A 22,916-nucleotide genomic window follows, 5' to 3' on the forward strand; every position below is an offset into this window, starting at 1 on the left:
AAGTCCTCCCAATCGAACAGCCCTTTGCCGCTTTCTTCCACCCTCGCGACTATCTCCCTTGCGACCGTCTCCTCCCAATCGAACCGATCCCATGATTTCTCTCAATCAAACCCACGTCCTTGCTCAATCGATCCCCCACGAACAGAAGTCGCCTCCTTCCTTCTTACGTCTGCTTCTGGCCGATCCAAAATTGGGAGAGAATATGGGCTTTATTTGGGCTTGATGAAGTCCACAAAACATAGGTCACAAGTTGGGCTTTTGTCATTTCTTTTTGGGCTGGACACTACAAAAGAAAAAAACATAGGTTAAGTAAACACATTTTTTTTCACAATGATGAAAATAAAAAGCTTTTTAACCTTAATTTTCAACCAAGAAAATATAGCTATCACTAAAACAGAAGAGGTGAGAGAGAATAGCGAGTTTACACACCAATATTGCAAATCAAAATCAGCCTCCTAGCTTCGTAATCCCTTAACTGACTAATCCAAACCCTTTAAAATGCCAAATGAAACTTCAACTCCTAATTGCGGTTTTCACACCGTTATTGCAAATCTAAATTGCGGTGATCAATGTCGCTATTAGTGGAACCACTCTTTCCCGTAGGACCACTAACCGCAAATTAATGTTGATATATGTTCCGTATGTCATACAAGATGATATGAACATGGTCATGGTCACATGTAATCCGTGTTTGATACTGTAACATCCTTAGAAACCCTGACAATACGTTATCGTAAAAATCACGAAACTTTGATTCTAAATACAACCCTAGTAGAATGTCTTTGGTAACTTGAGGGTAGTGTAGCGGATCCACTCGACAACATGTGAAAGACGAGAAATAATTGTTCATATAAAGTGAATATCATGAACGAGTAAAACGATAAAAGTCAAACCTAGTAATAAGAAAGTTGGAAATGAAAATCCGTAACGGCATGAACCCATTTTGTGTTGCTCGAAACTTTGGTTTATCGATTTTTGTACAATTTATTTATTCCAATTTTACCACTGTGGTTTCCTATTTGCTCGGATTAGGTCCCTCCCGTTAACGACTTTTAATGCTCATTGGTTAAGTGAGGCGCATCTTGTTCTTGTTCTTTTCATCTCTCATACACACGTAAGGCCCTGATCTTCGTCTTCCCCCCATCACCGAGGCCGCAACAGTGGCAACATGGTCACATAGGAAAAACGAGAAGGAGATGAGGGAAAATGCTAAAAGACAAAAATACCCTTGTTTAATAAATGTAAGTTAACGGTCATCAAAAGAAGAGAATAAATACGAGAAAAATGACAAACTAAGACGAGAAAATTCGAGTAAACAAGTGTAGTAGCCAAACGATGAAAATCGACAAACGTAAAGGTCAAAACCGTAATTTACTCTAAAATTAATTTCAGTATTAATTAAATAATCAAAAAGTTGGATGGTAGTTGTAACTTACATGTTAAGCCAGCCTACATGAGGCATCTTGCTCAAGTTTATTTAAATTAGCCGGCAACAATAAACAAATTAATTAAAAATATTTATTAACTAAAATTACTATTATTATTATTATTAACATCGTTATAGTTGTTAACGTCATGAAAAAATAGAGATGCTATTCGATGGGTCGATGGGTCGATGGGTTCGATAACAAGTAAAATGGGTCGGGTCGAGTTTAGGCTAAGCCGATCTGTTAACATTTTTTTATCACGATTTCAAAATTTTAAAAATTATTGCATATGATATTCTTTTAAAAATCCCAATATTAAAATAATTATTTACCCTTTTGAGGTGCTGTTTATCAAACACTTGCTTGATAATCGCTTATCAGTAAAATTTTACACTATCATTTTCTTACTGAGTAAGATTTTAGTTCACCAAAACGACATCATACGCAACAATTTACCTGGTAAGCGCTTACTGTGGTAAGTGTCGTCGTCCTCACTTACCGGGTAAGACTCTTGGTCCTTTGCCTCACTCTTACCGAGTAAGATTCTTGGTCCTTTGTCTCGCTCTTATCGGGTAAGATTCTTGGTCCTTATCATATTCATCCGGTAAGATAATGTGACTTGGTAAGCGCTTACTCGGATAAACGTTTGGTAAACGGCCCCTTAGTAAAACAATTTGTGAAGACGTGTGGACTTAGAGGCTATTTGATTAGTTTTACATTAAGTCTTGTATGAATAAAATTGTCTATATAGATTAATCTGTCTATGTAGATTGAGAATGTTTTTGTTAAGTAAGGTTTTTATAATAGATAGAATGAACGTGTTTTTGTAATTGAAAGGACAAATTTAGAAGGAAAAAAAAAAACCCTTTTTTCGTATATTAGATAGATTCGATAAATTTACATATTTGGTCTGTGTGTTTTATTGGAAACTATGATTAAGATTCCTACGGTTCGTTTATTACATTTTTGGTCACTATGATTTGAAATTTGTTGTGGATTAAGTCACTCTAACTAACATAAGGGCAAAATAGGTAATTTACTCTAGAATTTTTAATAGCAAGTGTTGAATATGCTTTAGTTATACACTTTTTTTTTTTTTAATAATATAATAGTTTATTCAAGATTTATATTACTAATCTTGATCTAATCTGGTATGTACTGGTTGATACCTATAAACTAATTCTAAAGCATCTTTTTATACCCCTTTTGTCATATGTCCCTGGTACTATTATTAAAATGCAATATCACGTATTTTTGTCTCTATAAATATACAGATTGGAAGCTTATATTTTTCATATTTCACTAATATCGTCTTTTAGTCATCCAACAACAACGGTTGTCAATGGAGGTTACAAACAAGTACGTAGCCATAAAGGCTCAAGTAGACGGTGCACCAGAAGAGAGTGATTTCGAGTTCAAGACTGAACTGATTTCCCTGACGGTTAAACCCGGATCCAAAGACATCATCATCAAGAATCTTTATGTATCCATCGACCCGTATCAGGTTAACCGGATGAAGACGCTCAGCGACAGCCAAAAGACTTCGGAATTTGCCGTGGGCATTAAGCCCGGTGAGGTTAGATCTATACTGAACGATGTACTTTATGCATTAAAAGTTGTACGTTTGACTAATTGGATTGGATTTGTTTAGGTGATTGATGCTTATGGTGTGGGGAAAGTTGTAGCTTCTGGGAATCAAGAATTTGAAAAGGGTGATTATGTTGTGGGGCTTATAAGTTGGGGAGAGTATAGCATATCAAAAGGGGTGATCCTAAGCAAATTGGACCCAATGGGCTTACCATTGTCATACCATGTTGGGCTTTTAGGTAAGTACATTTTCACTCTATTAACTTTAATTGTTATAAGTAGATGTAAGGCCCGTTTACCAAATGTTTATCTGGATAAAGCTCTTATTAAGTCACACTACCTCACCCAATGAATATGGTAAGGACCAAGAATCTTAACTAGTAAGAGCGAGACAAGAACCAAGAGTCTTATCTGGTAAGTGAGAACGATGGCTCTTACCATGGTAAGCGTTTACCGGTAAATTGTTGTATACAATGTCGTTTTGGTGGACTAGAATCATACCCGGTAAGTAAATAATAGTGTTAAATTTTACCGATAAGCACTTATCGGGTAAGTGTTTGGTAAACGGCCCCGTAGTTAAATCGGGCATGGTTTGGCTCGGAACTGATTGTGACTGGTTATAGTCTGACGGTTTGGACCGGTTATAAGTTTTATCAAATTTCAAGGCTTGTCTTGGTCTGACCTTGGACCGGGACCAGGACCAGGACCAGGACCAGTTATGTACAAGACTGATTTTTCAAGTTTTCGTTTGACTTTACACATTATAATACAATTGTACCTGATTTTCAAGATTTTCAAATTTTTTAGTTTCTCAAGATTTTTTTAAGTAAATGTATCATTTAAAGTGTATTTCAATTCTAAACTTCAAAAGTCGTAATTATAAGAAAACATATAACATTTGTATGTAAACAAGATTTAAGAAAACTATTTCAAAAATGGGTTTGGTTGCGAACCGGATTCAGGACCAATAGGACCGGGCTTAGGATCAGTTCTAGGATTTTTGGTCGGCACCAGTCGGGCCGATTTTGAAGATACCAATTTGAGACTCGCCCGACTCAAAACTAATTTCTAGCCATCTTTAGTTAAAAATACATTTACTTATGTATTCTCGTATACATTTAGATATGCACCAGGCTTGAGTTTTTCCGGGTCTTTCAAACCTCTTTTCAGTAAACCTAAGAAAATGTCTGAATTTTTCGGGCCCTTCTCACAAGTTGACGACCTTCTCCTTGCTTCTCTCTCTCTCTCTCTCTCTCTCTCTCTATATATATATATATATATATATATATATATATACACACACACACACACACATACACATTAGGTTCGATCCCGTGTATTACACGGAGTAATTTGAAAAAATCAAATCATGTCAGGAACTTATCTTACAGATATGAATGATCATCGAAAGTACAATGCTACTTCATTTGTACTCTTGAAATAACTCTGAAATATGACTCTTCAGACTTGAATTTAGAAATGAAACTATATCAATAATTAGTTAAAATGAAATTAACCCTAGAATAAAATTACATGTGTTATTTTAAACAAATATAGACATATTTTTGGCCAAAAAAAACCTTTTATAGACGGCATGTTAACCAACAAAACTCGTCTTACAAAACTTCTTGACAACATCAGCAAGTGATAGCTGAAAGTTGTCACGATAAGCTGTCAGCGATAAGCTGAAAGCTGCCTCTTCAGTGATAGCTGAAAGCTGCCACGATCAGTTGAAAGCTGCCACGACCAGCTGAAAACACAAGCTGAAGGCTGTCAGCAATAACCTGTCAGATTAACTGAAGTTTGTCCGTGATAAGTTGTCAGCAATAAATTGTCAGATTAGCTGAAAGCTGAAGGCTGTCAGTGATAAGCTGAAAGCTGTCAAATTAGTTGAAGGTTGTCAGCAATAACCTGCCAGATTAGTTGAAGGCTGTCAGTGATAAGCTGTTAGCGATAAACTGAAAGCTGTCACGATAAGCTGAAGGCTGTCAACAATAAGCTGTTAGATTAGCTGAAGGAAATTAGTCTGAACTAAATCTCGTTTAGTAAGGAAATCAGTTAAACCACGATAAAAAAAAAGATACATTTTTAGAGGGACATATGTCAACCAAATAGGCCTCTTTGAACCACTAATGTAAATTGTGTCTAGATACATGTTTAGGCGGGAAAATAAGATAAACGACTTACCAAAAGATGATACATGTTACCCAAGTTACTTATTTATTAGGTGTATAGATATATGTATATGTATATATACATATATATATATATATAACATATGTGTGCTAATTGTGAAATACAGGGCTTAGTGGGCTGACTGCTTATGCTGGGCTCTTTGAAATATGTAAGCCCAAAAAGGGTGAAAAAGTATTTGTCTCTGCTGCTTCTGGATCTGTAGGAAATTTGGTGGGCCAATATGCTAAACTGTTTGGGTGTTATGTTGTGGGCTGTGCTGGAAGCCCAAAAAAGGTTTTCCCTTTTTAATTTAAACCCATATCTCGTTAGATTCTCGAGCTTTATCTTTCGAAGAATCCGACACAATTCAAAGAAAACGTTGCTTTAATCATTGTAATTTGAGTTTCAGGTGAAATTGCTTAAAGAAAAGCTCGGTTTTGATGAAGCGTTTAACTACAAGGAAGAAACCGATCTAAATTTAGCTCTCCAGAGGTCTGAATTCTATGCTCGTCTGACTGTAGAATGGTCATGCTTTTTCTTGCGGTTTTTGTGGTCACTGATCACCGATTTCGTTTATTTCAGGTATTTCCCTGAAGGGATCGATATATACTTCGATAATGTGGGAGCCGGGATGTTGGAGGCAGCGATCTTGAACATGAACTTGAAGGGTAGGGTTGCAGTTTGTGGTGTCATTTCGGAGTACACAGACACTGGAAAACGTGCAGCACCCGATATGTTGAATATCATATACAAGAGAATCAGTATCCAAGGATTCTTAGCTGGTGATTACATGAGTTTGTTTCCCGAGTTTGCTTCCATGACCATTGATCACGTTCGGACAGGCAAAATGCACGTGCTTGAGGATGTCTCAATAGGCTTGGAAACGGTTCCTTCAGCTTTTGTCGGACTCTTTCATGGGTATAATGTCGGGAAAAGGATAGTTCAAGTTTCCGAGGATTAAGATCGTAAATTATACGTATCAAATGTAACTTGATATGATGTTTCACACGACATTTTTAGTTGTATGTTAATGACAAGACAGTTTGTACTGTTATAACCGTCGTAAATAACTATTGGTGTAAGTGTGCCAAATGTCGATAATTCGATTTTGATGATTACAAACAAACAAATCTGTAATTTACTCTAATAGGACGTTTGGTTCGCAGAATGGAACTTGGTGGCATTGGAATCATTAACAGAAATTTGACTTTGAAGAAATTAAAATGAAATTTGACTATGCGTTTGGTTGGTAGGAATTAGAATTGAATTTTGCAAAAGAACTAGAATGTCCATGTGGTAGGGTTTAGGGAGGGGGTTGTGCTGACGACAATAATCGCGTGGTGGTGTCAGGTGGGGGTGGCGGTTGTGGTGGTGAACGGTAGTGACGTGGCGGTGACGATGGGGTGAGATGGGGTGTGTGGGTGCGGTTATTAGGGGTGCTCATGAGTTGGGTTGATCGGGTTGAAGACATTGAATAACCCAACCCAATGCTTGCGGTTTGAAAAATCTTAATCCAACCCAACCTAAACCAAAGTGCAACCCAATCTAATCTGTACGGGTTGGTCGGGTTGATAATTTGGTACATTAAAATATTATTCTAATCTTGAATATGTTATTTCTCTACTCATAATTTCTTTTTCGTGATCAACCATTTGATACAACTTATTCATACTTCTTACGTATATCACATTCAGTTAATTTTCTTAATTTACAAATATATGTTCACAGTTACTGAACATATATACGAATGAGTTATATAGAGATGTGAATAGATTGAAAATATGTGTATATGAAGAGCATGCATGAAAGTGTAATTGTCTAATGTATATATTAATAGAAATTCAACTATCATATTAAATCCAAGAAATAAAATGATATCGGGTTCATCGGGTTGAGTTGGGTTCAAATAATAGTAACCCATTACCAACCCAATACATACGATTTGACAATTTTACAACTCGATTAGAGATCGGATTGAGTTATTTTACGTTGGGTTGGGTTGGTTTGATCGGGTTAGTCGGGTTTTTGAACACCCTTAACAGTTATGGCAACACTTTAAGGGTGGTGGCAGCAGAGAAGGTGGAGTGGGTGAGGTGGCAATGGGAGGGTGGTGGAATGATAATACTCATTGGCGGTAGCGATGGTGATGACGACGACAATGGAGGCGGACATGTTGGTTAAATTGAGTTTTTTCTTTTAGAACCGAATTATAACATTCATCACGAAATGGAATCCAAATCATTCAATTATATACGATGAAATTCGATAAAATCCAATCAATTTAATCCAGAACCAAATATCCCCTAATTTTTTTTCTGATTAACATGTATATCTAACCCGCTATACGAAGCGACTAATCTCAGGACGACCACCTGTTTTACAGATAATCCGGAGTCACCGCATTTGAATCTCCATGGCCACAAGGGGATTTTTATTCCTCCTAGGATTTGAAACTGGACCGTCAGGTATTTTTAACCGAAGTCAAACTCAAACCAATCAGACACCACCCTTGTGGTTATATCCCTAAATTTTATCATCAAATGATTTTTAAAACGGAATTTGAAGTTGTATTTATATAATGGCAGATACGTTGACTGCGTGTCCCGCCGTCTTCAAATGATCGGGAACGCCGTTGAAACCTGTTCAACCGCCACCGTGAAAACCCTTTCACTGAAATGCAAAACCCTAAATCAATTCAAACAACTTCATGCCCATCTCATCAAGTCTCACCTGCCGGAAAACCCCATTGCCATCGGACCACTTCTGTCAGCCGCTGCCACCTCCAACAATCCTTCTTTCTTCTCTTATGCTCGTTTGATCTTCAATCACCTTCGATTTCGGAATACTTTCATGTACAATACCATGATCCGAGGTTATCTACAGAATGACGATAAAGTTTGTGCAATTATATGTTATACCGAGATGTTAAAGTTTGGTCTTGTAGCTAATAATTACACCTTTCCGCCATTGATTAAAGCTTGTTCTTGTTCGAGTATTGCGAATGCGAAGTTAATTGGTTGTTCGGTTCATGGGCATGTTATGAAATTGGGAATTGAGGATGATCGATTCGTGGGTAGTGCATTGATTGAGTTTTATTCTGCAAATTTCGAAATTGGTAATGCAAGGAAGCTGTTTGATGAAATTCCTGTTAAAGATGTGGTTTTATGGACCACCTTAATTGATGGTTATGGTAAGAATGAGGATGTGAAGAACGCACACCAGTTATTTGATGAAATGCCTCAAAGAAACGTGATCTCTTGGAGCTCGATAATGGCTGCATATTCACGGGTCAGCGACTTCGAAAACGTCATTTCTTTGTTTACGGAACTCCAAGATTCGGGTATAAAACCAAACGAATCAATTCTCGTGAGTGTTCTTACGGCTTGTGCTCATCTCGGTGCACTTGCACAAGGGTTATGGGTTCATTCTTACGCCAAAAGACACAATCTTTCTTCGAACCCAATCCTCGCTACTGCATTAGTGGACATGTACTCCAAATGCGGTTGTACCGATTTGGCGTTATCCGTTTTCAACACGATTTCCGTGAAAGATATGGGAGCCTGGAACGCCATAATTTCCGGGATGGCAATGAACGGTGAAGCAAAAACGTCACTACAACTTTTAGATCAAATGGCATCGATCGAGATTCAACCAACCCCAACCACATTCGTAGCTATACTCACAGCATGCACACACGCCAAATTGGTTAAAGAAGGGCTCGAGTTGTTTAACCGAATGGAAAAAATCTATGGAGTCGAACCACAGTTCGAGCATTACGCGTGTGTGGTCGATCTTTTGGCTCGAGCCGGGATGTTGGAAGAAGCCATGGATTTTGTGGAGAAGAAGTTGGGAGGAGTTGGGAAAGGGGATGCGAACGTTTGGGGGGCGGTTCTTGGTGCGTGTAGAACTTATGGGAATGTCGGGATTGGAAACCGAGTATGGAGAAAGCTAGTCGAGATCGGAGTAAGTGATTATGGGATTTATGTTGTTTCTTATAACATGTATAAGGAAGCGGGATGGAAACGAGAGGCCGAAGAGGTCCGAAGGATGATTGCACGATTCGGAATGAAGAAAACGCCCGGTTGCAGCATGGTGGAAGTTGATGGCATGGTCAAAGAATTCGTTTCCGGTGATATATCTCATTTTCGGGCACCGGAAATTCACAAAACGCTCGAATCCTTGTTCAATGTGTCGGTCTCGTTGAACTTAACAGGAACGACAGCTTTGTTAAATATTTGACACTCTCGTAAGGGTTTGTTCGGTATGCCACGAAACGGGATAAGGCGGTATGAGATTGTAGGATGAAAGTGAGGTAGATAGATAAAAGAATTGTGAAAGGTTTTAAATCCCGTTTGGTTTGCGGGATGTGATAGAATTTGGAGGGATTGGAATCAATCCTTGAAGGAATAATTTGATGTAAAATTCCGAAATTTCTTTGAAATCCTGCAAACATGGGTTTTAGAAATCCCATCGGTGAAGTTGGTGATTTCATAAAATTTGTTTTTAATAATGTTTTAAAATATGTTAAAAATATTTATTTTTGTAATATTAATTAATAAAAAATAATTTAATTCCTTTCATGATTTTTATATTATATTTCCATAAATCTATGCTATATTATAAAATAATTGATAAAAACTCTTAAAAACCATTTTTTTTATGCATGAAGTACTGTATATTACTTAAAATTCAAGATTACAAGTAAATTATGCATAAGTACAACTTATTAAAACTCCATGTTTGAATTCATGTAACTAACTGCGGATAAACATAATCAAATAAAGGATAAACATCTCATTTTGAAATATAAAAAATCTAAAATATAATTAATCTTGTTTATATTCCTGATTTTGTTCCACCTTATTTTGGGACAAAAAAATAGCATTTTTATCCCTGCATGTTCTATCCTAATCTAATATTGTGCAAAACGTGGGATAATAAGTTTTTGTCCTGTAACGTCCCCAATCGAACATTCATACTATAATCCAAGAGGAAGTTGTTTCTTTGAAAGATCGACTTCCTAGTCGAGCCTTCCAATCGAACATCTCTATTGGGCCCAATCTAGACTTAACTGAGGGGTCGTTTATCAAACGCTCACTGATCGTTAGTTACCTTACCGAGTAAGTATGACGATGACCAAAAATCTTACCCAATAAGGGTGCGTTTGGTACACTAGACATGGACGATACAGAACAAGACAAGGATCCCTGTCCCATGTTTGGCATGAATTTTATGTGGAACATAGTAGAACAAAGTGGAACAGGCCTGTTCCATCCCTACCCCATGGAACAGGGTGGAACAAGGTGAAACATACTTATATTTTGTCAATATAACCTCAAAATAAAACTTAATTTTCTTCTAAAACATCAAATAGGTCTCTTTTTTACATTTTATTTATTGTATTTTATGTTTCTTAAATTTTCATTTTACTGTCCTCAAAATATTATTTTTATACGGTTTCTATATTTTTATTAATTTATGTAATTTATTATATATTAATAATAAAAAATAATGTAGAAAAGAGAAAAATAAAAATAGAAAACTACATAAACTTTTTATTATGTGTCATTTTAATTGTTTTGACGAAAACTTCAAATGATATATTTTGTTATAAAAAATAGTTATTCTATTATAATTTAATAAATTACATAAATTAATTAAGATAAACAACTCATCAAGGGTAAATTAGTCATTTTACTTGTACTGTTATATCCAGTTCTATCTTACCAAACATTGAATAGTTGTTATATCATGTTCTGTCCAGTCCAGTCCTATCATGTCCTGACACCAAACACACCCTAAGGTGGCGTTTGGTTCGCAAAATGTTTTTGGATGAAATGAAATCTGTTAAAGGAATTTGACTTTGAAGGAATTGGAATTGAATGTTGTCAGGTTTGACCATATGTTTGGTTGTCAGGTTTGACCCATTAAAATCTTTCTGTTTGGTTCACAGAATGTAGCTTTAGAATTAGAATAAAATTTTGGTAAATTACCAAAATGTCCTTTTTTAAAACTAAAAATATTTCAATAAAATAATTATTTAATATGTAAAACAATATAAAATACACAACCCAAATATAATCATAAGCCAAACAACGTTACTAAATCGACGGTGGTCGGCGATGGTCAATGGTGGCTTAGATCGACGGTGCTTTAGATCGGTAGTAATTGGCGGTGGTTCAGATCGATGGTGGTCCGTGGTGGTTCAGATGACGATGGTCGACAATGGTTCAGATCGGTGGTGGTCCATGGTGGTTCAAATGGCGGTTATCGTCGGAGGTTCAGATTGACAGTGAATCAGATCAGTGGTAGCTTAGATCGGTGGTAGTCGGTAGTGGTGGTCGACGGTAGTCGGTGGTGGTGGTCGACGGTGGTTCAGATCGGTGGTAGTCGGCGGTGGTCGACGATGGTTCAAATCGGTGGTAGTCGGTGGTGGTGGTCAGCGTGGTTTAGATCGGCGGTGGTCCATGGTGGTTCAGATGGCGGTTATCGGCGGTGGTTCAGATTGACGGTAAATCAGATCAGTGGTGGCTCAGATCGGCAGTGGTTCAGATTGGTGGTAGTCGGTGGTGGTGGTCGTCGATGGTTCAAATCAATGGTGGTCGGCGGTGGTTCAGATCGGTGGTAGCCGGAGGTGGTTCAGACCGGTGGTAGTCGGTGGCGGTGGTCGGCGGTGGTTCAAATCGGTGGTGATGGTCGACGGTGGTTCAGATCGATGGATGGTGGTCAGTGCTGGTTCAGATCGGTGGTAGTCGGTGGTGGTTCAGATCAATGGTAGTCGGTGGTGGTGGTCGGCGGTGGTTCAGATCAATAGTGGTCGAGAGGTGGTCGACGATGGTCATATTGAGTTTTATGAGATTATAGTATATTAGGTTAAGGACATATTTGGTATAATGAAGATAGAGATTTCATTCCATCAAAATATCATGTAATTGCTAAGGAATGTTAAAATCCTTTATCCATGGAATTCATAGGAATCTGAAGATTCCTTTCGCTGAAAAGAATGAACCAAACGAAGGAAATGAATCTGGTCAAAGGAATTCAACATTCCAATTCCTTCAGATTCCTCCAGAATCTGCAAACCAAACGCCACCTAAGTGAACAATAAGATTCTTCCTGGTTAGCGCTTATGAGGTAGTAGAGTATGACAATGACCAAAAATCTTACCCTGTTAGTGACAGTAAGATTCTTTCTGACGTTTACTGGACGTTACTTACCTTATCGAGCGAGACGGTAAGATTCTTCTTGGTTAGTGCTTATCAAGTAGTAGACACTTGGTAACAATTCATTTTGATAACCAAAAATGTTATCCGATAAGATAAGTGAGAGCAATGACCCTCACCGTGAACCAGGAGGAAAAAAAAGAGAACCATCAAAATGCAAAGAGTGCAGTCAAAGAAAAACCATAAATCCGGTCTCTTACATTATGGACGTTTCACATGTGAATCGATACATATACGACCACAAATGTACCAAAACCCAAATCCATTGGAGATGCAAAAAAACCCATGAAATCCGTTAGATGACGACTACTTACATAACATTTAAAACGACGCCACAAAGACTTACTAGTAACGATTAGTGAAAGTAGCGCGTTGCCTAAACCTTCTTCCACTGGCTGCACTTTTCCGTCACTCGATCCCATTTTGCATTACACTTCTTGTCCATCTCCATCTGTTCTTGCTCATGCTTAAGTTTCATTTCAGCCATCTCCTTTTCGTGCAACTTCGCCAATCTCTCCCTCTCTTCCTCAATTTCCTCAACTTCTTGTCCTCGAGCCTTGAAGAAATTTTCAAGATTCTCCCTCCTATACATGTTCATAAAGACTAACAATTCATAACACACAAGGCAAAATGCATTAAAATGTAACGAAGTTCGCGTCTTGGCTCCTATTTAGTGTAACAAACGTTGAATTCTTCCTATTTCCTACCCAATTTACCAGATAAACGGGTTTTTTGTTGTGGCACTTTTATACAAAATCAAGAATTACGACATAGCTTGACCAGTTGGCATCTACGACATCAGTAGATCTACGGTTGCCAGTCAAAATGGGTACGGAGTAGCAAGAATTAAAAGTTCGTTACACTAACTAAGAAAAAGTACTGCAAACTTCATTGCATTTTGGTCTTAGCACGTAAGTTTTCAACAATAGAGCGATTCAAGAGAACAAGTGAAGGTGAGACATAAAAACATCCAAACCTAAGCCGACTACAAGAATCATATATTAAAAAGGTACTAATTCTATCAAATGTGTTGCATTGCGTTTTATTCCAATTCCTCACACAAACATACGATTTAGGTGATCATGAATTATACCCCCTCAACCCTGTAAAAACTCCTCCATGTTTTAGGGGGTGACGTGAAAATATAAACCTTTTTCCCTTTTGGGAATATTTCAAGTTAAAAAAAACGTATTTGTCCACATTCATTGTTCGGTTCTCCTTCATGGTTCTTTATTAAAGGGTACCTTTAAATATTTAACAAACAGTCGAGTGTTTTTCTTAAACTACAAGGCACACGCCAAACCGATCATCACGATTTTCATAGGATGGAGGGCATAGTTGTAATTTCGTAAACACAAAGTGAAAACAGGCAATACCTCTTATGCTCCTCCGACGGCTTCTTAAAAGTTTCTTCTTGTGCATCCTTGGCATCTTGGATCACATTCAACTGGTCCTCAAAGTTTTCTTGGAAGTCCATCTAATTGGAAATATATGATGAGAAAAAGAAAAGTTAGATGGAAAATTGTTATACAATTCTTAGTGAAGGTTGTATAACACATAGGGGCCTTGCAAGTCATAAAACATGGTGTCAAATTAACGGTTATATCTTAGTTTGCAAATCAAATTCTGCTTCAACTTGAATAAAAATTTGCAAATCAATTAGCTTGTTGGGTGTATTTCAATTATCTATTTTTCAGCATCCAGCTATTTTCAAACTAATATCAATAAATACCTCTTCAGCGTTGACAGTGTAGGACCCTTCTTCAAGTTTCCGCAGCTTTCGAGACAATAACCAAAATGCCTCTTCAAGTGCTTTTGAATTCCTCTCTTGCTTGGCAATTTTTTTCTTATACCAAGGCAACTGTTTGCAGTCCTTGTTCATTTGCTTTAGCTGATTGACAACCTTCTCTTGATACGAGACTGACTCAAACTTCAACTTGAATTTTGCTAAATATACATACACAGCAGGTTAAAGAGCGTTATAAAAACTCAGATAACAACTGCATTTAATGAAAAGGGAAGGAAAAGAGTGCAGACCAAATGAATACTGGTTGAAGATATCCAAGTCTCTTTCGGTTGCCATGTAGCCATGTAACTGCCGCTTACCCCCAGGATGGAACAGATTTGGGTGATGATCCCAAGCATTTCTATCTAAACCTTGACGTTCGAAATGCTTACTCAGACGCTCAGCCTCTAAATATCCTACAGCTGAGGTTTCAAATATTAACACACTCATCCCTCTATGCCCTTCAGGCCCAAATGAATGACGGGCTCTCACGGCTTCATATGAATCAAAGTAGTCCAGAAGCTCTTGGGTTCCCATGCCAAGCCACTGAAATCACAATTCAAATGTGGTAAAAAAAATGTGATATGAAACCCACATTAATGTCAATCAGTTTTTCAAATTGTCCCTCCCCCGGGGAATCATCACAGAATCAGCCGCTCTACTCTTTCGGGTAGAGGTTAGATGTGTACATCTACTTAAATCTCTCAGACCCCACCTCGGGTCAGAGGCATACCTAGAAACTTTTTCAAGTGGTGGCACCATTTGATTATAAAAAACGAGGCTATAGATATTTTTCACAAAATCATTGTTGGTCTGTTGGTTAGTGCCTTGTTTTTCGTATGTTAGGTCCTTTTGTTCAAGTCTTTTATCTCAAAAAAAAAAATAGGAACACAATAAACCTGAAATTAAAAAGCTAAAAACTAAGAAAATGATACAAATGGGATTCGAACCAGCACCTGGAATGGTAAAAAAAAGACCAAAACCAACTCTGCTAAGAGAAACTTGTGCTATCATTGTAATTTCAAAATAGATACGGTTGCCCCCAACAAAATAATACAGTGGCACCTTTCACGAACCTAAATTTTTTTAAACTACGATGGAGGACCGAAGCGGTGCCACCGTATGCTCATACTGGGTCCGCCCCTGCCTCAACAGGATAAACTGGGTTCATTAGGTTTGGTTTGGCTTATTCAAGTGTTAGCTTTGTATTGGGAGTTAAATCAAGAGCAGCTCATCAAAGGCATATAAAAACAAGGGATATACCTTCTCCTTTTCATCCTGCTTTAGCTGTGTATTCATGATGATCACCATTGGTGGCCAAACAATTTCCCAATCTTGGACATCTTTGTTGAGTCCTTCCCATTGTCCATATGATTCACCAGCTGGCACTAACGTAGCCCCCCTCCTGCATAATTCTTCATCCAAAAGTTCAGCAAGATCACAGTGAAGCTTTGGTCTCCTTGTCCCTTTAGTTTTGATATGAGTAAGAAACGACTTCATACTCCGAAACCAGTTAATAGAACCAGGACCATTCTGGCAAGCTGGACAGTGCCACTGCCTAGCTGGTTCGTTAATCTCCTCAGCGGTCAGATCATCTAGTGTCCCAAAGAATTCAGCAAACCACGGGTTCTTCTTTCGTGAATCGTGACTCATTTGACTGTCATCTGAATCATAATCATCACTATCAAGCTCATCCTCAGAAGGGTCAAGGTCATCACCGTCATCACCATCATCAACTTCTTCAGCATCATTACCCGATCCAACGGTTCTCTGGGCATCATCTTGACACCATTCCCCCCAACCATCTCCTTTTTTGTTTTCATTGCAAAAAGCGTCCCAACCACCATCTTTGCTGGAATCCAAGCTCATATCTCCCAACCCTTGATTCAACTGGTCAACATCAGTACCAGAAACCGCACCTACGGTTTTACCTTTCGGTGATTCACCGGCATCACCGCTGCTAGACCGCTGCCCACCACCACCACTAGAAGTCATCTGCATGCATACGAAGTCAGTGTACTGAGTACATTGTTCTCAAACCCTAAATGACCGATAAATTACGCAAAAGAAGCAACATAAAACGCAAAAATGTACAGACTAGTGGTCCGATCAACGTCATAAATGAAGTCACAGATGGTATTTTAGGGTTCTAACTCTTGTGATTAAGGGTTTTTTTGGTCTCAAAGTTATAAAACCCTAACTTTCGCTGGGGAGAGAATAAAGAAGCAAAAGCACACAGAATGATTGGAGCTTCAAATCAAGAAAAAGGCGGAGAAATGCAGCGACACCGGCGACCTTGAAAACACAGACAGATTACCTGAGAAAGATATCGGTAGCTCTAATAATGGCGGAGGAATGGAGGAGAAATCGAATTAGAGAGCGATTGAAGGACACGTGCCGCCGTGTGGAAATGAGTGTCTGAAAAGGGGAGTACGAAAACCCAAAAAGACCACTGAACTTGCCTGAATAAAATGACGAAAATACCCCTTGTTGTGCATTTGAAATTACAATTTTGCCCTAATTTAGAAATTTTCCTTTCTCTGCAACCATTCATCATCTTCGTCTTCAAAATGAAAAACAAGACCATGATTCATCGTTTTCTTCAGAGAATTTTGGGCAAAAATGTAAACAGAAGGAGCAGATTCGAACACAACGAAATCTAAAGAGCAGAAACGGAAGAAGATGAAAACCACGAAGATGATGCAACGAATATTGATTTCAATTTTAGAACGAAAATGTAAATAGGCATAAATCGATCTCTTCGTAAACAATCGCATTCATCGAGAGAGGAAAATGAACACAAAGAAATCAACCAAAATCCATCATATACAAAACCCTAAAAATTGCTGCGAAAGAACAAAATCTGAAGAAACAAACCCTTGCTGCTCCTTCTGCTTTAAGATTCGACGGAGAGTGACTGCCGCAACCACCGCTGCCTGAGCTCCAATCGTATACGCTGGATTCAAACAATCAAACGCAAACCCTCACTGCCGCCACCTCTCCAATCGATTACACGCCCCTAGATGGAAGATGGGATCAATTAAACCTTCACTAGATTCTGTTAAAATTAAGGAGCCATTTTGATTTCCAACATTTAGGAACCAGAGGGCGTATTCAACCTTTTGAAATTCAATTTTTCAATGTAGGGTTTAGTCTTGTTTGGATATGTATTTATTAAAGTAGGTATGTATTAGATTTGGTGCAAAATGATTGATAGTTAAATGTACAATGTGTGATTAATGGTAATGTATAATCTAGTTGTAAAATTTTTAAACTTGTTAAAATACATATAGGTATAGTTATCGAGTACAAAAACCTATCAGCTAAATGACAATTAACGCGTACAATATATATAACAATTTTGCATACTTTTATCTGGTTCCCTTTTGACGGGTTGAGGGCGAGGAGGGGTTCAAATTTCAAACCCCTGACATTGTGGTTCGTAATCATGTGCTCAAACCATCTAAACTACATGCCTCACTTTTAAGGAAGCGTTTGATTCACATAATGGAATTTGGTGGAATTATAATCCATCAAAATAATTTTGACTTTAAAGGAATTGGAATGAAATTTGATGGAATTTAACCACGTTTTTGGTCGGTAGGAGTTGGAATCAAAAGAACTGAAACAATCATCTTTATTTGGAACACCCCAAATTTGGAACACCCCATCCATCGCCTCGCCCACACCCTACTAACGACCATGTCATTACTGTCGTCATCACATCTACCACTCCCAAACCCATGCCCCCACCACCCTCACCAACCCTCCCTAAAACCCGCTCACCCTGCTCGACGGGTGGTGTGGGCAAGGGCGGTGGGGTCGGGTGGGTAGGAACTGGACGGTGGGGCGCTGGGGGTGGGTGGGTATGAGGGCTACAGTAATGACATGGTGGTTAGTGGTGGGTCAGGATAGGATAGGGGTAGGGGTAAGTAATGGTTGTAACAATGACAGTAGTGGTGTGGTGATGGGGGGTTAGGTTAGGGGTGTGATAGTAACGATAGTAGCAAGACCGTAGTAGGGATATGTGGTGGGTGGGTGTGATGACAACAGTAGTGGCATGGTGGTTAGTGGTGGATCAGGGTGGGTAGCGGCGACAATAGTAGTGGGGGGTAGGGGTGAGGTGTGAAGAACAGTAGTAGCATGGTCGTGGTGGGGGCAAGGGATGGGCGGTGATGGAATTCAATTTCATCCATTATATCAAGAAATGATGAATTCATTTATTTGTGGAATTCAATGGAATTTGAAGGATGACATCTATTTAAGAAGTGAACCAAACAAATGAATTGGAATTCCATCAAATTTCTTCGAATTCCACACACAAAACGACATGTAAGTATTTATAAAATCTTCAAATCATAAGTATTGTGTTGGACTAAATTAGCATTATTTGAACCAAACACAAACTGATAAATCTGATAGACTGATGGCCATGTCATACATATCTCCTCCTTGACATGTTAGTGCTACCTTTGATCTGTATGATCGTGACAATTAACTGGTTATCTCTTTTTACAAGTGTATCACAATTGCAATTAGGGATGTTTGAGGTTTGGTTTGTACGGGTTAATCCCACAAACCAAACCATAATGGCAGTTTAGAAATTTTCCAAACCGTGCGGTTTGGCTACAATTGACCAAACCGGTCAAACCGAACCAAAAGATAACGGTTCGGTCTGACCGATTTAGGCCTCTTATGAGCTTTAAACTAAAGAACATAAATCTATATCCATAATGAAATTTCTACTAACATAACATTATTAAAAAAATTAATACACAAAATTATAAAAGAAACGTCTATGTCTAAAATTAGAGAAAAAAAAAACGTTTAGCAAATTGAAAAAAAGCTAAACAAGTCCGACAATAGTTGGAAGGACAAACATTGAGCAAGTCGAAAGAAAATTTGGTATTTGATTTTTGACGGATTTTGGGATTTTGTCAATTCAGATAACACGGTCGATGAATGAAAACTAAAAATGCAATACCTTGGTCAAATTTTTTTTAAATTAGGTCATAAAAGTTGAACATACAACATGAAAACTAGATATAATTAAAACATGTGTATATTTGACGGTCGGTTTGGTTCAGACCGTTAAAATAACATTCAAACCGCATATCAGACCAGATCAAACGATTTGGCTAATTTTCAGACTGGACCGGACCGCTATATTGCTCAAACCGCCAAAAACGGTCCTGATTTGACTTGGTTCGACCGATTTGAACGGTCGTTTGGGTTTTTTGAACGCCCCTAATTACATCCATGATTTTATTTTCTATTTGCAATAATCTTCAACTTTCTTCTTAGTGTTGGTCTTAACTTTTTACCCCTCCACGTAGCATAAATGCTCAATCAACTGGTGGTAGTGACTAACATCGTCTGTACAAGTTGGTTGAGTTGGATCATGCTTTGGATATTTTTTTAAAGAACGACTTTTCTAACCGTGTTAATTAAGTTGGGTTGTTTAAACGCCTTAAAAAACCAACAAATCTAACCCAATCCATGTGCAAGCTTGTGTTGAATTAGGCAACTATTTGTTCGTAGATAAACTCGTTTCAGAGAGCACAATCTATCATGCCATCAATGTTATCTTCAACTAGGACTCCAATTCAAACTATTCATTAACGAGGTCAGACGTCTACGGTTGATGTGAATGCAGTAATTTATGGGTTCCTTTTGAGTTTGTAGCCTAGCAAATGGACCATTAGTCTTGTATGGATTGAATTGTTAGAATTAATTCAAGACAAAATGTTGTTCGTTTTTAGTGTCGAATAAATAGTCCGAATAACATAAATGACCATTTTACCCCTCATTAGTGAATGAAATCCAAACCACAGGGGTATTTAATGAAGTGGAGAGACGAGAACTAGAGTTTTGATGAACCACAAGAACGAAAAATTGAAAATGTGTGTATTACTTGATAGAGATGGTCAATAATCGGTTTTAAATCAGTCCTTTTAAAATTAGGCCAGACAGTCTCAGTCATGATCTCGACCAAAATCTTAGGACCAATCCTAGGTAAGTAACCGGTCCCGATCCTTGTTTAAAAAATAATAAAAATTTTAATTTTTTTTACACAAAAATGTTATTAATTTGTTTTGTAACTACTATTTTCAAAATCTAGGATTAAAATACACTTTAAAAATGCATTTACTCGAAAGATCTTGTAACTTAAAAAAAAAAAACTTGTATTATAATTTATAAAAACGCAAAAAATTGTAAATTGGGTCATAAATAAGTATTGAAATTCCATAAAATGTGTAACCGATCTCAAACTCTTGGACATAACCGGTTCCAACCAGAACCAGTCCTATGTCGGGCCCAATTTAACCATCTCTAGCTACCGCCTACTATTACTCGATTGAAAAGCCCAATTGGGCTCGAGCCCGATCACAGCTAAAGGCCCAATGATTTATTTATCCAACGTTACGTAGTTTCGTATGTATTTTAATTTCATCTTAATATAAATTTGTATTCTTCTACAAAAAAAATGTTTGAGGTTTTTCTATAAAAATGAGAAAATTAATTGTCAAAAATATTTTATATGCTTTTATCTAAAACACTTATTTAAATAAGACTTAAAAATATAATACTTTTTAACATTCATTTTAGTATTTTTTTTTAACTAAATTCCCTTATATCACACACGCCAATTGCATTTAAAGCCATTTATCAGACTCTTCAGGTTACTGTTTATCAGACGTCACTTACCTTATTAGTGAGTATGCCAATGATGGATAATATTACTCGGTAAGAAGCATGACAAATACTAAGGAGCTGTTTACCTAAATGTTTATCCGGTAAGTTCTTACCTTTTAGGAGTCAGTATTGTAATTTATTTTACGGGGTAAGATTGTAGTACATCAAAATGATATCGTATGCAATAATTTATTCGGTAAGCACTTACCCGGGTAAGAGTCCTCACCTTCATTTACCGAGTAAGACTCTTCATCTTTATCATTGTTCTTACCGGGTAAGATTTTTGGCCCTTGTCATGTTCCGGTAAAGAAAATTACCCAGTAAACACTTCATGGATAAACGTTTAGTAAACGGCCCCTAAGGGTCTTAACAGTAAGTGAGGAAAAAAACACTCAGTAAAAGATGCTTACCACTAGGGGTGTGCAGAAAATCACCCGATCCAATTGGAACAATTAGAACTGACCGACCATAATTGGATATCCAATTGTAATTGGATCAGATTGAAAATTTCAACATTCAATTTGAATCGGTCGGTTCTGGACTGGCAAAACCGAAACGAATTGAACCGATCAACATCCAATTACCCATCCAATTAATCATTTGACGACCATTCAGTTGTCCATCAAACCATTATCCAACTATCATCCAATTAATGTATTTTCAAATTGCTTAAACCGAAATTTGTTTTAGGTGAGACTTTGAATTTTGATTTCTCTTGTGTTGGTTTTAACACATATAAAAAATGATTAATAAATTTGTATCATTGTAGAAGAATTTGATTGATTTAACACACTGGATGAATTAAATATCAGCAGATCATCCATTGGATATCCAATAAAAGTATCCAATGCATGAAATCGAACAGATCCAATCATCCATTGGATTGGATTCATGATCCAATATTAATCGGTTGACAAAATCCAACATCCAATAGATGATTGTATCGGTTTGGTTTCCCTTACATCCAATGGATATCAACCGATAAATGGGCCTACTTACCACAATCATTTTTTTATGAACGAGAATATTACTTGACAAGAGTTTGGTAAACAATCCTTTAGTTGCGAAGTTAAAAAATTATATCAATTAAAAAATATATACAAATTAATCCTAATTTTTAATTTAAATGTTAGTTTAAATATATAATTATTTTTAATAATTAAAATAATTTAATATTTTGTAGTGGCTTGACAAAATGGGCCTCAAAAGTATGGGTTTGGAAAGTACAAGGAAACAAGGCACGTGTCTGGCTTAGGTAGAATTGGAAAAGCGGTAACGGATCACGTGACAGGGGATGGGGTCCTCCAAAACTGGATCTAATGATGCTTGTAAAGTAGAAAGTTTCCATCGCTTGTTTGATGGTTTTCAACATTATTTCACACTTTTTTAATTTAAATAATTCAACTCAACCAAACATGAAATAATTCAATTTCAAATAATCTGATGTCTAATTAAGTCAGTGGCGGATCCAAGATTTTGGTCTAATGGAGACACCTTTAAGGTAGTTTAAACACCCACAAAGTCGTCCGATGTGTTTTTAGCCTTATTCCACCATTCCAAGAGATTTTTGAAGTTTTTTTGATTATTTCGAGGGATTTTTTAAGGGTTTTTTTTTATCAATTTCGAAGAACTTTTCAGTTTTTTGGTTGATTTCAAGATACTTTCTTTAGTTGATGGGGGGGGGCCTAACAAGAAATTATGGAGGAAAATCATGGTAGAAAGTAAAAAAAACAACTTTTACCCTTAGAAAATTCATTTTTTAAAATTTTTTAATGGAGGCCTTTACCCCCACCTTTTACAAGGTAGATCCGCCCCTGAATCAAGTTATAAAATTTCAAAATGTAAGTATTAGGTTGATATTATTTGAACTCAACTCAACCCGATGAACATGATATCTTTTTATTTATATTGTATTTAATATGATTGTTGAATTTATATTAATATATACATTAGACAATTACACTATCACGTAGACTCTTCATATATATATATATATATATATATATATATATATATATATAT

The 22,916-nt window shown here is 37.2% G+C and overlaps 3 protein-coding genes across 4 annotated transcripts; 2 read left to right on the forward strand and 1 right to left on the reverse strand.

The window, feature by feature from the left end:
* The first annotated feature begins 2,766 nt into the window (after positions 1-2,766).
* LOC112501309 (2-alkenal reductase (NADP(+)-dependent)-like) lies at positions 2,767-6,150 on the forward strand. The gene is made up of 5 exons (XM_025105028.1): positions 2,767-3,003; positions 3,079-3,253; positions 5,317-5,483; positions 5,599-5,681; positions 5,772-6,150. The coding sequence occupies exons 1-5, from the start codon at positions 2,770-2,772 to the stop codon at positions 6,148-6,150; spliced, it is 1,038 nt and encodes a 345-aa protein (XP_024960796.1). The 5' UTR covers positions 2,767-2,769.
* Positions 6,151-7,805: 1,655 nt separating this feature from the next.
* On the forward strand, positions 7,806-9,495 carry LOC112500025 (pentatricopeptide repeat-containing protein At5g66520-like). Its single transcript, XM_025103287.1, has one exon. It carries the CDS (start codon positions 7,806-7,808, stop codon positions 9,426-9,428), a length of 1,623 nt encoding a protein of 540 aa, XP_024959055.1. The 3' UTR covers positions 9,429-9,495.
* A 3,082-nt stretch (positions 9,496-12,577) lies between these two features.
* Positions 12,578-17,296, reverse strand: LOC112500698 (protein SUPPRESSOR OF GENE SILENCING 3-like). 2 transcript variants are annotated; one of them, XM_025104251.1, is made up of 6 exons: positions 17,076-17,296; positions 15,462-16,193; positions 14,450-14,744; positions 14,145-14,359; positions 13,789-13,889; positions 12,578-12,996 (listed from the first exon to the last, which is right to left on the reverse strand). In XM_025104251.1, the coding sequence occupies exons 2-6, from the start codon at positions 16,191-16,193 to the stop codon at positions 12,789-12,791; spliced, it is 1,551 nt and encodes a 516-aa protein (XP_024960019.1). In that variant the 5' UTR covers positions 17,076-17,296; the 3' UTR covers positions 12,578-12,788. The 2 variants fall into 2 exon arrangements, with proteins under 2 accessions (XP_024960019.1, XP_024960020.1); XM_025104252.1 differs by lacking the exon at positions 17,076-17,296 and adding an exon at positions 16,516-16,608.
* Positions 17,297-22,916: the final 5,620 nt, after the last annotated feature.

This window comes from Cynara cardunculus (assembly GCF_001531365.2).
Source record: "Cynara cardunculus var. scolymus isolate 2C chromosome LG 17, CcrdV1, whole genome shotgun sequence".
Classification (NCBI taxonomy): Eukaryota; Viridiplantae; Streptophyta; class Magnoliopsida; order Asterales; family Asteraceae; genus Cynara; species Cynara cardunculus.

What these genes read in the sequence shown, in the direction of transcription:
- LOC112501309 (XM_025105028.1), top strand. Translation starts at nt 2,770, where the DNA reads ATGGAGGTTACAAACAAGTACGTAGCCATAAAGGCTCAAGTAGACGGT. An exon ending in TGGGCATTAAGCCCGGTGAG is followed by an intron (nt 3,004 to 3,078) that starts GTTAGATCTATA and finishes GGATTTGTTTAG; the next exon opens with GTGATTGATGCTTATGGTGT. An exon ending in GTGCTGGAAGCCCAAAAAAG is followed by an intron (nt 5,484 to 5,598) that starts GTTTTCCCTTTT and finishes TTTGAGTTTCAG; the next exon opens with GTGAAATTGCTTAAAGAAAA.
- LOC112500025 (XM_025103287.1), top strand. Translation starts at nt 7,806, where the DNA reads ATGATCGGGAACGCCGTTGAAACCTGTTCAACCGCCACCGTGAAAACC.
- LOC112500698 (XM_025104251.1), bottom strand. Translation starts at nt 16,193, where the DNA reads ATGACTTCTAGTGGTGGTGGTGGGCAGCGGTCTAGCAGCGGTGATGCC. An exon ending in AGCAGGATGAAAAGGAGAAG is followed by an intron (nt 14,745 to 15,461) that starts GTATATCCCTTG and finishes TTGTGATTTCAG; the next exon opens with TGGCTTGGCATGGGAACCCA. An exon ending in CTTCAACCAGTATTCATTTG is followed by an intron (nt 14,360 to 14,449) that starts GTCTGCACTCTT and finishes ATGTATATTTAG; the next exon opens with CAAAATTCAAGTTGAAGTTT.